The 15,719-nt window shown below is 31.1% G+C and overlaps 2 protein-coding genes across 3 annotated transcripts in view; both read right to left on the bottom strand.

The window, feature by feature from the left end:
• Positions 1 to 612: 612 nt before the first annotated feature.
• LOC143066808 (crooked neck-like protein 1) lies at positions 613 to 9,637 on the bottom strand. Its single transcript, XM_076239618.1, has 7 exons — positions 9,518 to 9,637; positions 6,196 to 6,324; positions 3,904 to 4,116; positions 3,295 to 3,441; positions 2,324 to 2,470; positions 1,338 to 1,493; positions 613 to 621 (listed from the first exon to the last, which is right to left on the bottom strand). The coding sequence occupies exons 1-7, from the start codon at positions 9,635 to 9,637 to the stop codon at positions 613 to 615; spliced, it is 921 nt and encodes a 306-aa protein (XP_076095733.1).
• A 4,243-nt stretch (positions 9,638 to 13,880) lies between these two features.
• Positions 13,881 to 15,719, bottom strand: part of LOC143068994 (crooked neck-like protein 1) — a 34,938-nt gene continuing 33,099 nt past the window's right edge. The window contains exons 15-16 of one of the 2 annotated variants that reach the window (XM_076243418.1): positions 15,175 to 15,263; positions 13,881 to 14,663 (exon numbers count right to left, since the gene is read on the bottom strand). In XM_076243418.1, coding sequence (XP_076099533.1) covers positions 14,535 to 14,663; positions 15,175 to 15,263 — 218 coding nt within the window. In that variant the 3' untranslated portion in view covers positions 13,881 to 14,534. Of the gene's footprint in view, positions 14,664 to 15,174; positions 15,268 to 15,719 lie in introns of both variants that reach the window. The other variant, XM_076243417.1, reaches the window with a different exon arrangement.

The raw sequence follows: 15,719 nt of genomic DNA, 5'->3' as shown, positions 1-15,719 counted from the left end.
AATGATTGTTGGTGTTAAGGATGTCTGCTGGTCATGTTTTGGATTTTTTGTCAGATTTACGGAATCCTCTGGTTTTATCCATTTGAATGCCTTAAAATAATTTCCCCATGAACCCCCATTTTTCTTTTTATAATTCTTTTACAAGTATAATTATAAGTAATTTGTAAAAGTCTTATAAAATTTTATTTATTTTTTAATAGTATTCAAGAACTTTAACTGGTCAATGATAAAGCTATGAAAAATCAAGAGAGAACATTTTCCCGCCAAAATTACAATGGCTAATATCTCGAAAAACAAGCACATTGACCCCTATATTTTTTTTGCTTTTTTGATTCCTCAATTTATTCCCTATCAATGCATACTAGTTTTATGAAAAGTTATTTATTTTGAAACTGAGCAGCGAACATCCTTAAATGCAATTTTCAGCACTCTTGTTTATACCATAGAGACCAGTTTTTATTGGTGTAGGAAGCAGATTGCCTCCACCAAAAAAAAACTAGCAATACAAGTCAATTAAGATAAGTGTCAAACGCGCCAGGCATTGAAATACTAAGACAACTCCATAACGAAGTTGCCAGCTAGCTTTAATATACATGATATAAGTAAATCTCATTATGAAAGCTTTAAAACAAGTTTAGCACTATATTAAAACTTTAACATGAGTAAATCAATATATTATAGCTTTAAGATGTCAGAGTAAATCAATGTATAAAAACAGAATACTACTGTATGTCAAATTCTACAAGCAAATGAGTTGGTTCTGTAAGACCCCTTTTTGGTCCCAAAATATAGCAGACTTAGAAAATTGTGAAAATGTAATCTTTAAGCTATATTGTGGAAAGTAAAATGCTTCTGCTACATAAATATGAGATATTTTTGACAATACAATGCACAAGTATTGCGTTCTAGCATCATTAAGTCATGCAAAATTACTGAAATCTTCTAAATTTTAGCATTTTGGTTAATTTTTAGACAGTTTCCGTCTAAAATGAAAGTGGCTGCATTCGTGTTCATTCATAATATTGAAATGTAAGTTGTATTTGATGATAATACAAAACATATATAAAGGTTGAGGATGAACACGGATGCAGCCACTTTCATTTTTGACAAAAATCATCAGAAAAGTGACGTTTTCTGGCATATTTGATAGATTTTTCATATTTAAGCTTGAATCAGAGCGTTTTTAATGACAAAATCAGTTAAAATCTTTCAAATAAACTAATCGAATCAATTTAAATAGACAATTAAGTGTTTTAAAAGTGTCTAAAAACTTTCGTTAGATGAACCTGAAATTTGAGGCCAAAATCGGCCCTTACAGGATCTACTCCTTTACCTACCTCAAATTCCTGCCAGGATTCTAATAACATAAGTCTCTCTTCTTTTTCTCCTGCACTTTTCATAGCGTTATTTGCCTCTTTGTATACCGTTCTGGCTTTGTCAATACAACTGTCTTCTCCTGTTGTTTTCTCAAACTGACCAAAACTTATCCAAACCTGCAAAGAACAACCAAAGTCAAAGTCTGATGTTTTTTAAACAGTTGAATCTAACTATAAAGCTCAACTTTGTAAGAAAATCCAGGATACTAACTGATTATCACAAAGCTTTTAAAACACCAAAGATATATTCTGCCGCTTAATCAAGGATTCAAAATAATTTAAAGTAATCATATGATACAATTACTTGAGATCTAACTTCAAATACATTTTGGGTGATCTCCCCTCCTTTATATATTATTGTAAGATAAGACTACACAAATTAAGGAAGCAAAAAAATGAACAAAAGTATATGATTTCCTGAAACAAAAAATATTATAGTTTAAAAAAAATTAAAAAAACTTAGAAAATTATACAGATAAAAATTAGGTTACCCCTCCCCCCCCCCAAAAAAAAAAAATCACTATTAAAATGTAAAACAAATATAAATACATTTCTTGTGATCCTTCAGTTTTCTTAAATGCCCTTTCGATTTTAATTTTCAAACTTCTTAACATCTGTCAAAATATTTGTTTCTAATATTTTGTATAAAAAACCCTAATAATCTTGCATGAAGATACATTATAAGTGATATCTTCATCTTCCTATGTACTGTTGATATTTTTATTTCATCAACTAAGCCCTTCAAACAACTGCAAGATCAAGAACAGTCACTTTTATTGGTTATGAATTAGTATTTCATAAGATCATTGTCTAATGTCAATCCAATCACATCCTTTCTTATTAATAAAACACAAAAAAACACATTTATGTATGTATATATAAATAGTATTATGTATTACCTTCACGTGTTTTGTTCATTATAACAAACGTCTGTACAAATTTCTCACTTTATCAAATTCCTCCTGCTCTATCTGAAAATCAATGTAAGATTTCCACAAGACTTCAGGCATATCTAACTGCTGTTGATTTATAGCTAGTTCATAAATAGCTTCTGCTCTGTCTATGTCACCCAAAATCGTCTCCAACTCTGCGTACTGTAAAATTGAAATAAACATGTTCAGTTATACCAGAAACTATGAAAAAGTTTATAAAAGAGGAATGAAAGCAAAAGATAAGCATAACAATTATATTTCTAAAGATTAGTGATAATACCCTAACTGTTCTCATATTTCTGGAGAAACAAGGGCATTAACTGTTGCAAAATTAATGTAAATTCCATAAAAATATAAATTATGTCATGTCTGGGCAGACTACAAAAATCTAACATATTAAAAGTAACAAGAATGTGTCCCCAGTACACGGATGCCCTACTCGCACTATCATTTTCTATGTTCAGTGGACCGTGAAATTGGGGTCAAAACTCTTATTTGGCATTAAAATTAGAAAGATCATATCATAAGGAACATGTGTACTAAGTTTCAAGTTGATTGGACTTCAACTTCATTAAAAACTACCTTGACCAAAAACTTTAACCTGAAGCAGGACGAAGGGACGTACTGACGGACGAACAGACACACAGACAGACGAACAAACGTACAGACCAGAAAGCATAATGCCCCTCTACTATCGTAGGTGGGGCATAAAAAGAATTAATGGACCAACAAAGAAAGCAAACTCAATTTGAATGCATAAGTATACACCAAAGTAAAAAAAAAACATTTTAACTATTCTAGATTTTTTTATTCAAAAATATCTAGGATCATATGTTATTTAAAGACATCACGAAATAGCAGTTTCAATAATTTAACACTTGAAATCACTGAATTTGACACAAATATCTTCATTCATCTTAATTTTTTCAATATTCTGTATTATGAACATAATCTTGGTATTAAAGTTGTCAAATTATATTGCCTACCTTGATCCAACTTTTACAATTTTCTGGTCCAAATTCAAGAAATTTTTCATACAATATCCTACATCTTTCAAACTCTCTCAGCTGTAATTCTAGTTCTATGTAGCCTCTGTACAATTTGTTTTTTGGACATTTACCTACAGCTGTGCCCTGAAAATAAAGTTTACAAGATATATAATAAATATATATTCTAAATTGATACCTTGTTCTACAGATGCTTTCTCACCTTTTTTTTTAAAATTATTTTTTAATTTTAATTATTCAAAAACATTATTATCTGTCTTTTGAAATTTCAGTCTGCACCTGTAGCCACTAGTCCAAAAATATACATTAGTAATACTTTTTTTATGGACTAGTAAGTGCAAATTTTTGTTAAGATACATCACAAAAATATCAGAATACTAGTCTTCGGACTAATGGTTGGTGCAGATTTTGGTGCAGATTGAAATTTTCAGACAAAAAATTTTCCAAAACAAACATTCTTTTAAAATGATGTATTTGATTTTTTATCAAGCTACTTATAAAACTTATACAATTTCTATTATAAAAAAATACAAGTACACTTTCTACTAATTAAATTCTATGAATTTAATATCAATACTAAGATCTTACCATGACTCTCCTGGCTCCTTGTAAACTTTTCTGACGAATTTCAAACTGAGCGAATAAAAGCCAGATTTTAGCAAATGTAAATGTTTTATGAGGTATCACATCTAAACAGGCTTTAAACACTTCTCTGACTTTATCAGGATCATCATTTTCTAATTCTTCATAAAAAGCATAATTGATCCATAAATATATGTATCTTCTCCAATGGCGTTTCTCCTAGAAAACAGATATTTTTACATTAAAAATAAATTGAGAATGCGTCTATGGGACCTAAGAGATGCCTCTGCTTGCATATAAGGTTATAAGGGCACATATCTCAAGAATGGAAAAGTGAGTGTTGAGGTAATAAGCATTGTTAATAAGTTTCATAATATTTGGTTGAGTCAAACTTTACCTCGAGAACAGAAATGTAAAATTCAGAAATGTTTCCTTTAGGATTCCTTTGGTAAAGGAGCACAAGAGTGCACACGATGAAATGTCTCGCCTTCTATACTAATCATTGATATTATGTTGATAGTCCTAAGTATAAAGCTAAGCTTTAATACAACTGTCACATAAACTTAACATTAACCAAGATAACTAAACAAAGACCAATGAACCTTGAAAATGAGGTCAAGGTCATATGAACCATGCCAGGCAGACATGTACAGCTAACAATGCTTCTATACAACATATAAAGTTGACCTATTACTTATAGTTTCAGAAAAATAGACCAAAACACAAAAACTTAACACTGTGCAATGAACCGTGAGGTCACAGTCAAATAAAACCTGCGCGACTGACATAAAGATCATAAAATATTTCCATACACCAAATATAGATGACCTATGGCATATAGTATTTGATAAAAAGACCAAAACTCAAAAACTTAACTTTGACCACTGAACCATGAAAATGAGGTCAAGGTCACATGACATCTGCCCGCTAGACAGGTACACCTTACAATCATTCCATACAACAAATATAGTAGACCTATTGCATATAGTATGAGAAAAACAGACCAAAACACAAAAATTTAACTATAACCACTGAACCATGAAAATGAGGTCAAGGTCAGATGACACCTGCCAGTTGGACATGTACACCTTACAGTCCTTCCATACACCAAATATACTAGACCTATTGCTTATAGTATCTGAGATATGGACTTGACCACCAAAACTTAACCTTGTTCACTGATCCATGAAATGAGGTCGAGGTCAAGTGAAAACAGTCTGACAGACATGAGGACCTTGCAAGGTACGCACATATCAAATATAGTTATCCTATTACTTATAATAAGAGAGAATTCAACATTTCAAAAAATCTGAACTTTTTTTTCAAGTGTTCACTGAACCATGAAAATAAGGTCAAGGACATTGGACATGTAACTGACGGAAACTTCTTAACATGAGGCATCTATATACAAAGTATGAAGCATCCAGGTCTTCCACCTTCTAAAATATAAAGCTTTTAAGAAGTTAGCTAACGCCGCCGCTGCCGGATCACTATCCCTATGTCGAGCTTTCTGCAACAAAAGTTGCAGGCTCGACAATAACTCTACAATGATAAAAGTGACGCCAAGCAAATTCAAACTGGATCTGTGTTTCGTGGGTATAAACATTTGGTTGAGGCAAACTAAATGTAATTAATGTATAATAATTAAATTTGAATGAAACGCATCTTCTGATTGTGTGACGTTGTTTAGTTTATCAGCCCATAGACATAATTTAGTCATGTGACCGTGACGCCATCAACATTTTTTCATGGTTTACTCTGGTTTAAATGGAATTTAGAATTAAAGAAATAACCGAAATATTTTATCTGTCAATCCAAATAACATAGAAAAAATGTGGTGAACACTTTAAAATAACCCGCTACGCACGTTATTCAGTGTGCACCACATTTTTTATGTTATTTCTTCATACAGAGTTTACTGACTTTGTTTTTATTTGTGTTTTTTCTGGGAGGTAAGCTACTAAAACAGCATATTTGGCCCGACTGTATGGTCATGTGCCTGTCCAATGTCAATACCATTCAGCAAATGTCTAAGTGATTTAGTCCATGAGGGAACTTAGTTGATGGCAAAGATCTCTAATAGCATTGACATGCATTCTTTTGCTGAATATTTACTGTACTTGAAATTAAATCTTAAATCAAGATAAAATTTACTATATATCTACAATAGACTTTACCCTGTCACAATACCAATCACTGTAAACCAGCAAGTTCATTTTCACATGGTATGTGCGTAAAAAAAAAAAAATACATCAACTATTTTTGATTTTGTTGCACACTTTTTTTTTATTATCTTACTTTAGATGGAGGTACATTTGCTATTGCTCTTTCATATGTTTCTCTAATTTGTTCTGTATTTCCATCTGCCTCTAACAACCTCAGATAATCAAACCAGGCATCATAATTATAGGGATTAGTTTTCACTTCCTGAAAAATAGAATATTATCTGTAAATTTTACTAACTAAATACACATAAAACTTTATAAATAATCAGCTTGAATATTACTGTTATCATATCATTGGTGTAAAGATATAAATCAATTGTAAGTTGGTGTTTTAAAGCCACTTTTAAGCACCACTTTTGGCCTATTTCTTGGCAGTCATTTTTATGGGTGGAAGAAACCTGAGTCCCAGAGGAAAAACCACTGACTTTGGGTAGGAAAACTGACAATCCTACTCAATTTAGACTGGAGTCAAGTGCACCTGCACAAGCAAGGTTTGAACACACAACCTCAGTGCTAAATTGAGATTTGTTTTGTTTTGTTTTGTATTGACTAAGCTTTTGTTTCTCAACTTATTTGTTTCCATATGCTGATATGGCAAACCTAAACCCCTTATATATTCCCTTAGCTTAAAATTTGATATTAAAAGAAATTTCATAATAGCAATATAATTTGTGCCTATCTCATCATTAATCATCAATGGCGATAAATATTAAAAGAGCCGTAAATGCACCCCTCTCAATTTTGTATTCAAAACTAAAATGCAAAATGAAATAGTTTGGTTGTCACTATTGATTATAATTTTCAGGAAACATTCTTGACAGTTAAAAGATAGAGGACGCAAAGTTTAAATCTATAAATAAAATTTTCACATATACTGAGTATTTCTATAAATCCACACCTCTTCATATTTAAATCTTCTTTTACTGACAATAACATCCTCTATAGCTGCACGACTACCAAACTTCTTCACATGGAGGGTCTAATGTTTGTAGATTTCTTGACAACTATCTTTTGGAAGATGATCTAATGTATATTTGTAAATCAACCTGGCTCTCTCATGCTGAAAATAAAACATCATTTAAACAGCAATCTAGAGAATATTTGTATATCAACCTGGCTCTCTCATGCTGAAAATAAAACATCATTTAAACAGCAATCTAGAGAATATTTGTATATCAACCTGGCTCTCTCATGCTGAAAATAAAACATCATTTAAACAGCAATCTAGAGAATATTTGTAAATCAACCTGGCTCTCTCATGCTGAAAATAAAACATCATTTAAACAGCAATCTAGAGTATATTTGTAAATCAACCTGGCTCTCTCATGCTGAAAATAAAACAACTTTTAAACAGCAATCTAGAGAATATTTGTATATCAACCTGGCCCTCTCATGCTGAAAATAAAACAACATTTAAACAGCAATCTAGAGAATATTTGTAAATCAACCTGGCTCTCTCATGCTGAAAATAAAACAACATTTAAACAGCAATCTAGAGAATATTTGTATATCAACCTGGCTCTCTCATGCTGAAAATAAAACAACATTTAAACAGCAATCTAGAGAATATTTGTATATCAACCTGGCTCTCTCATGCTGAAAATAAAACATCATTTAAACAGCAATCTAGAGAATGTTTGTAAATCAACCTGGCTCTCTCATGCTGAAAATAAAACAACATTTAAACAGCAATCTAGAGAATATTTGTATATCAACCTGGCTCTCTCATGCTGAAAATAAAACATCATTTAAACAGCAATCTAGAGAATATTTGTATATCAACCTGGTTCTCTCATGCTGAAAATAAAACATCATTTAAACAGCAATCTAGAGAATATTTGTATATCAACCTGGCTCTCTCATGCTGAAAATAAAACATCATTTAAACAGCAATCTAGAGAATATTTGTATATCAACCTGGTTCTCTCATGCTGAAAATAAAACATCATTTAAACAGCAATCTAGAGAATATTTGTATATCAACCTGGCTCTCTCATGCTGAAAATAAAACAACATTTAAACAGCAATCTAGAGAATATTTGTATATCAACCTGGCTCTCTCATGCTGAAAAAAAAATCATTTAAACAGCAATCTAGAGAATATTTGTATATCAACCTGGCTCTCTCATGCTGAAAATAAAACAACATTTAAACAGCGATCTAGAGAATATTTGTATATCAACCTGGCTCTCTCATGCTGAAAATAAAACAACATTTAAACAGCAATCTAGAGAATATTTGTATATCAACCTGGCTCTCTCATGCTGAAAAAAAAACATCATTTAAACAGCAATCTAGAGAATATTTGTATATCAACCTGGCTCTCTCATGCTGAAAATAAAACAAAATTTAAACAGCGATCTAAAGAATATTTGTAAATCAACCTGGCTCTCTCATGCTGAAAATAAAACAACATTTAAACAGCAATCTAGAGAATATTTGTATATCAACCTGGCTCTCTCATGCTGAAAATAAAACATCATTTAAACAGCAATCTAGAGAATATTTGTATATCAACCTGGCTCTCTCATGCTGAAAATAAAACAACATTTAAACAGCGATCTAAAGAATATTTGTAAATCAACCTGGCTCTCTCATGCTGAAAATATAACAACATTTAAACAGCAATCTAGAGAATATTTGTATATCAAACTGGCTCTCTCATGCTGAAAATAAAACAACATTTAAACAGCAATCTAGAGAATATTTGTATATCAACCTGGCTCTCTCATGCTGAAAATAAAACATCCTTTAATATGCTGAACAGTGATGTTGGCCAGAGAATAAAAACATCATAGTCACATGAAAATAGAGTGCAATGTTTTTCTCTCTGTTCAAAAACCCTCAACAAAATTAAGGTCCAAATATTTGGCTGCTTTTTTCTATCTACTGTGGATTCATTACTATTCATTGTATACCATTTTTTTTGTGGTTTTCATGGGTTCAGGTGAACCACAAATTTGAATGTTCAATGAATTACAAATTTTCTATCAATATGTATACAGACTTTGGCAAAACCACTAACTGACATATCCACTAAATGGCAAGTTTACTGCAATCCACTAAAATTGGTACCCATGAAAATAAGTGGATCCACAGTATTTAAAACTTTATTCTTATAGCCTCAATCTCAGCATTTCTTTTATTCAACATTGATTTATGATGTTTGGGTTCAATTGACTTTAAAATGTTTTTCATTGAATCAGTTCAAATGGTTTTCTGTTTTTTAAATTTTGGTATTCCTTACCTGATGCACTATAGACCAATTCTCATTTTGAAACTTATTCTAAGAAACAAAACAAAATAAGGTGTGGTTTAATCGCCAATAAGACGTTTAATCGCCAACAAGTCTTTTAATCACCAATAAGACATTAATCCACCAGAAACAATAGTACAAAGATGTATCCATTTTCAGCATTTTTTGAAATTTTTTTCATTTCTTTTGATTCATTAATTTCAGTTCTCTCAATTGGAACCTCTGTCCTCTCATTATATGTGAGAACAGAAGTGACCATGAGCATAAAAAGATTTTTGCAGTTTAACATAATTGCTATAAAACTTTACCCTTGTAAGTCTGATATATCATTAGTGTTGGTTTAACAGTACTTACTTCTTTTTGGCCTTCCACAAACTTAGCAAAAGCAACAACAAGTCTTTCATCAATGTTATCTTCACCGAAGAATTCCACAACTCTCTCATAAACTCGTCTAGCACTACTGATATAACTGTTTTTCTCTTCAAACTTAGCATATTTAATCCAGTTCTTCACCTCAGGATGAACTAGGACAAGTAAAATAGTTAAGGAAAACTTACATTATCTATATTCCAACTAATGATTTTATTTTTCAGCTATCTTTAATTAGATAGAAATATTATTTATATTTCTAAAATTCCAACAAATATTTATTCAGATTTTCTTTCAACTATCCCACAGAAACCAAAGGACAAAGATGTAACCACTTTCAGCATTTCTTTCAATAGATATTAAATTTTGATATTTTTCTGATTTCTTCTGATTCATTAATTTCAGTTCTCCCAATTGGAACCTCATGAGCATGAACACTTGTATGCAGTTCAACAACATTGCTATAAATTCTTGACCCCTATAAGTCTGATATATCATTAGTGGTGGTTTAACAGTACTTACAACAATGTTATCTTCACCGAAGAATTCCACAGCTCTCTCATAAACTCGTCTAGCACTACTGATATAACTGATATAACTGTTTTCTCTTCAAACTTAGCATATTTTATCCAGTTCTGCACCTCATGATGTACTAGGACAAGTAATATAGACAAGGAAAACTAACATTTTCTATATTCTAACTACAGATTTTATTTTCAGCTATCTTTAAGCTTGAAATATATTACTTAAATTCCTACAAATTTTTATTCAGATTTTCATTTGAACATTTGCTTTTGGATTCTTAATTTCAGTCTATTTTTAAAATTCCTAAACTTAAAGTAAGATTTTTATTTACACATTCTTTTCACACAATGATTTTCTTATAATCATAATGGATTTACCTCCCCTTTGCTTTAATAATTCAATGGATACAAAAAAAACCCAGATTTTCTTAACAGTTCCACACAATTTTTTTAAATAGGTTTAATGCTTCATTATAAAATATACAAATTAGAGACTAATAATTTCATTCTTTCATTCAATAATTCAATGAATACAAAAACAAACGAGGTTTTCTAAACAGTACCACTTTTTTAAACATGATGTTTTAAAGATAGATGTAATGCTTCATTATACAAATATACAAATCAGAGACTATTAATTTCATTCTTTCATTCAATAATTCAATGAATAAAAAAAAAACCAGAGGTTTTCTAAACAGTACTCACTTTTTTAAACTTGATTTTTTAAAGATAGGTGTAATGCTTCATTATAAAAATATACAAACCAGAGACTGTTAATTTCATTCTTTCATTCAACATAAGATTGAATTGATTTTTAATTTTTCTACCTTAAATGCATGAAATATTTTCCATTAGACATCAGTGACACATCAACTATCAAAAATAAGAAAAAAATCAAACAAAAAGTTATATACAAAAGTCGCAGACAAAAAAATGAGGTTAAGGTCAGTTGAACTCTCACAATAAGGCATCTGTATACCTGATACAATTTATCCAATCTTTCATCTTTCCTTCTTGATTAAAAGCTTTATAACAAACACATACGTTGATGCTGCTGAATTAGCACCCTTATGTCGCACTCTGGTTAGACAAAAAAACTTTGTCTCGCATTGACAAAAATCACGTATCATAGGTAGTATCATGTGTCCAAGATGTTCAACCAAATTCACTTAATCTATTTTACACCTGGTGTCTTTTTAAAAGTGTAGTTTGATTCCTAAATTCAATTGAAAAAGTCCCCCCTTAAGCATTTCCGCCCTTTATTGAACTATAGACTGTGGGTTACGTGAGTGAAACCGTTGCAATTCAGAAAACAAATCACTTTCAGAAATGCCATGGTAAAGATTTTATTGTCTAGAGTGTCAGAACATTTGTACTTCCTCATTATTATTCTATACCTCTTTGTAATGTTAGTTGAATGGATTAAGAGATCAGAGGTCCAGTTGCAAATATTACATTTGTATCAGGACAATATATAACGTGTTGTGATATGAATATGAAGTTTGCATTGTACTAGACAGATACACTTTTTTCGGATGTTGAACCTGCTAGTTCACAAGGCAACAATCCACAGCTAGGAATGTTTCTTCACCCAGACACATGATTTGGGTGCGTATATATACCCAATCTGTTTGAGGAACTCTGAGGTCTTCAGTGTGTTGTATCTAGCCGGTCCCATAAGTCAACCAGTTTATCCTGCATCTGGCGATAGATCTCTCGTTGGTACCGGGTCACTTGCTTGGATTCTGTGTGGACCTGTCGTGACTTTTACCCCTTGAATGCCGAGTGTTTTGTGGAGAAACACTAATGCAAATTCTTAAATTTTCACTTTGACCAAGCAGTTGGTCCAACCCAAGGCCTTCTGCTCTCTATGCAAGTTCGCTGTCAAGAAGCCACTAGATAGTGTTTCATCAAAATGGTAAAATACAAATATATTCCCATTTCCTGAGGAATGTGCTATTAAGCAAATTTTCTTCTGACATAGTGACAATACACAATTTGTCAACATGACATCGCTGGGTGAAACAGGTATATTGTAATTTTTGAAGTAGTTCCCAGAGAGAAAGAAAACGTCAGCTCTAACATGATTGGTTAATCCCCAGAGTCGTTCTAATCAGAGAATTTTATACTGTTCTTTAACATAAATATATCAGTTTAACAGGAACTTGGGTCTAGGATTCTTCCTTATTTATATTTGTTGGAACAGATTTTTTAAAAATTTTATTTTTAATTTGCACAGATTAGCTTGAGACATAGTGGATTGATTTTTTCTTTCACAGGAATTAATCTGAAAAATCATGATTGATTGGTAATTGCTTGCTTGCTTAAAGTTCAGTGGCAAATATTCCATATATAATTCAGGACGAGAACAAATAGAAAATTCATACAATTAGTAGGTTCTGAAAGGTACTTCAAATTAGGACTGCCACTGGAAAACGAGGTTATGTTGGGTAGAGGAAATTTCGCTTTACTAATTGCCACTCCTAAGAAAGATGTTGGACAGCAACTGAAAATGAGGTTATGTTGGGTAGATAAGGAAATTTCACTTAGCAAAAGGCTACTCCTCAGAAAGACATTGCATGGGTACCTCAGTGTGCAGATAGTGCAACATATCCATCATGGGTCTTTAATAGAAGCAATAAGGTCCATACAAAATTGGGTCATTAGGATAAGAGACATATACTGTCATTACGTCTCTTCTTAATATATATTTTTCCCTTGATTTCCAGATCTAAGCAACTGTTTGTTGAACCAGAAAGATTTTTTTAGTGAAGACATTTAGTTATTGACACATTTATTTAAACAAGACTGTTCAAAATGCCTACACATGTCTGATCTACATGCAACTGAAAATTTTATCTACATAATATTATGTTAATACAGAGTGATTTGTGATAGAAACAAATGTCCATGGAAACATATACATGTAGCACCATTCTGTGTTTTTATAATTATTTTGTTGTGCTATTTTTGTGCTATTTCATTTTTTGACCAATTTTCTTTGGTCTTTATTGTGTGCCAATTTTCTCGTTCTTTATTGTGTTGGTCCATTATTTTATATTATGTAAACCCAATTTAGATCATCAGAAAATAATGTCACTTTATAAAACTAAAGTTATGTTTGAGTAGACTCAGTTAAATTTGCTTTAAGATCAAGATCTTAGCAACCTATTCCAGGAAGAAGTATTTTGTGCAATCGTCCATGGTGGAAAAGATAGTTAATAAACAAAAAAGAAGGTAAAATACTGGAAAAGTTGCTGAAATTGAACCTTTTGTCAAATTTTATATTGATTGGTTCAGTCATCCTTGTAAAAATATTTTTCATACTTTTAAAATCCATTGTCTCTATTATGAACAATTAAGTTCCTGATGGTTAGCCAACTGCTACCAAAGTAAGATCACTAAGGTAGACATAGAACATCTCTGTCATTTTTCGTTTGAAAGAAAGCCATTGGGTCATAAAAACTGCACACACTATTATCTAAATTCAGACTCAGAAATAAACCTTTCAAATAAACTGTGTGAGTGTTAAATAAAAATTTTGCACAAGTCCAGAAAATGAAACTTTTGAGGAAATCATAATTTGGGTGTTAGAAAAGAGACCACATGTCCAATTTGTTAAAGACTCATTTATTTATAAAAATCTTTCATCAGTTATCACTCAAATATAAACTTTCATATCACAACTCTTACAAATGAAGCATAATTTCCAGATTTATTCCACTTTCACTCTATTCAAAACGTACAAATGATTAACCAGCACTATTTTTTCCGTCAAAGCATTTTCTCAAAATGAAGCTGCCTTGCAATGAATTTTACACAATGATCTATAACTGACGCAACTTTTCAGATGTTAACTTGTTAGTAGTATATTATTATCATATTGAAGAATACAATAGATGTATTTTCATTTGTATGCAGCTATGTCCACCATAGCTTAATACCACAAAAGTAACACCAAAATATTGCATCATAATTTTAAATATTTGAAGTCATAATTCGAAAATGATTGTTGCATGACGTCAGAATGTTATTCAGAGAGATATCTAAATGTTTATCAGAGACAAAATTCAGCTTTATAACAAAAGTGTAAATACGTCTATTTTATGCAGATAGAAACTTTCAACTCATGACTGCAATTACATTTCAATGTTCGGAAATTCTGTATTCTTGATGAGATTCGGTGATGAAAATTACAAATTTCCAATCATAATTTTATGGTTTAAGATGAGTTACTTCCCCTTGTCATCATTAATTCACTGATTAGCTTTCCTCATCATCTTCCATTTGTTGTTTCCATTTCTTAGCCATAGCTAACAGTTTAAGATTTGGTTGAGAAGCTTCTTCATCAGGGAATATATAATCATGGTACTCTTCCCAGCCTGCATCAGACTGAAAGAAAAAGGGGGAAAATGTACTGATAATTTGGGAAAATTAATCTCTTCGTCTTTGAATGCTTATCATGACATGTGTTTATCATTGAGGTTTATCAATACATTTGAGATAAAAAAAATCAAAAAATAATCCGTAATGTGGTTTATTTTTGGCCAAATTAAAATTCCAGAATTCCTAAGACCAAACTAGTTCATTTCATTTTTATAATTTTCTTGACCCTGATTCTGAACTAAAGATCAAATACATGCCACAGGATGATTTTTAAACATTAAATAGAAAAAAATAAAATCTTTGCAAATAGTTTCAATTCAAAGAAAAATGATTTTCACCCTTTTATTTAAAAAGTATTCCATTTACTTCTGATCTTATAGTTTGTGAAGAAAAGGTTTCCAAAAATTTGAAATTGACCATTTGGAATATTTTGTTGCAATTAGAAAAATAAAATTAAAATGCTTATTTGATACATCTTTTTGAATGAGAACAGCTGATAAACAAGCAGAGAACATACCCCATCCTCTGTTTGGATTTTCCTCCTTTTCTTGATTTTCTGTGGCATTAACTTGTCTACATGTTTATGTGTCTCTTCATCCCCATTATCTGCCTGTAAATAAAAATAATAAGTTAATAGGTGAAACAAACCTGCATAGGTTAATTCTATACATGACTTTGAAGTGGTTGAGTGGTCTAAATACTTCAATAACATTGATCATTAACCCATCAACACTGAGGTTGTGAGTTCTGACAAGCTCTTCCGACAGATCATAATTGTCAAGAATTACCAGTTTTTCTTTCCATTATATGAAATTTTTAAAAACTTTTTTTTATTTAAAGAGAAAATGAATTTTTTTTTTATTTTGTTTGGACATTAAATGAGAAACTATGTCAACAGTCTATTATGGTCTATTAAATTTAAATATGAGGTTTTCAATTACCAAAATTTATATAATATTTTAAAGTTTACAGGAGACTGCAGTCCTTTAGCTATCAATCACCAATGGAACTTCTGAAAAGTCATGTTTGGTTCAAACTTTTTCATGTGCGAGAAGAAAAGAT

The sequence above is a fragment of the Mytilus galloprovincialis genome, chromosome 3 (genome assembly GCF_965363235.1).
Source record: "Mytilus galloprovincialis chromosome 3, xbMytGall1.hap1.1, whole genome shotgun sequence".
Taxonomy (NCBI): Eukaryota; Metazoa; Mollusca; class Bivalvia; order Mytilida; family Mytilidae; genus Mytilus; species Mytilus galloprovincialis.
This window is presented reverse-complemented; position numbering and strand designations above follow the sequence as displayed.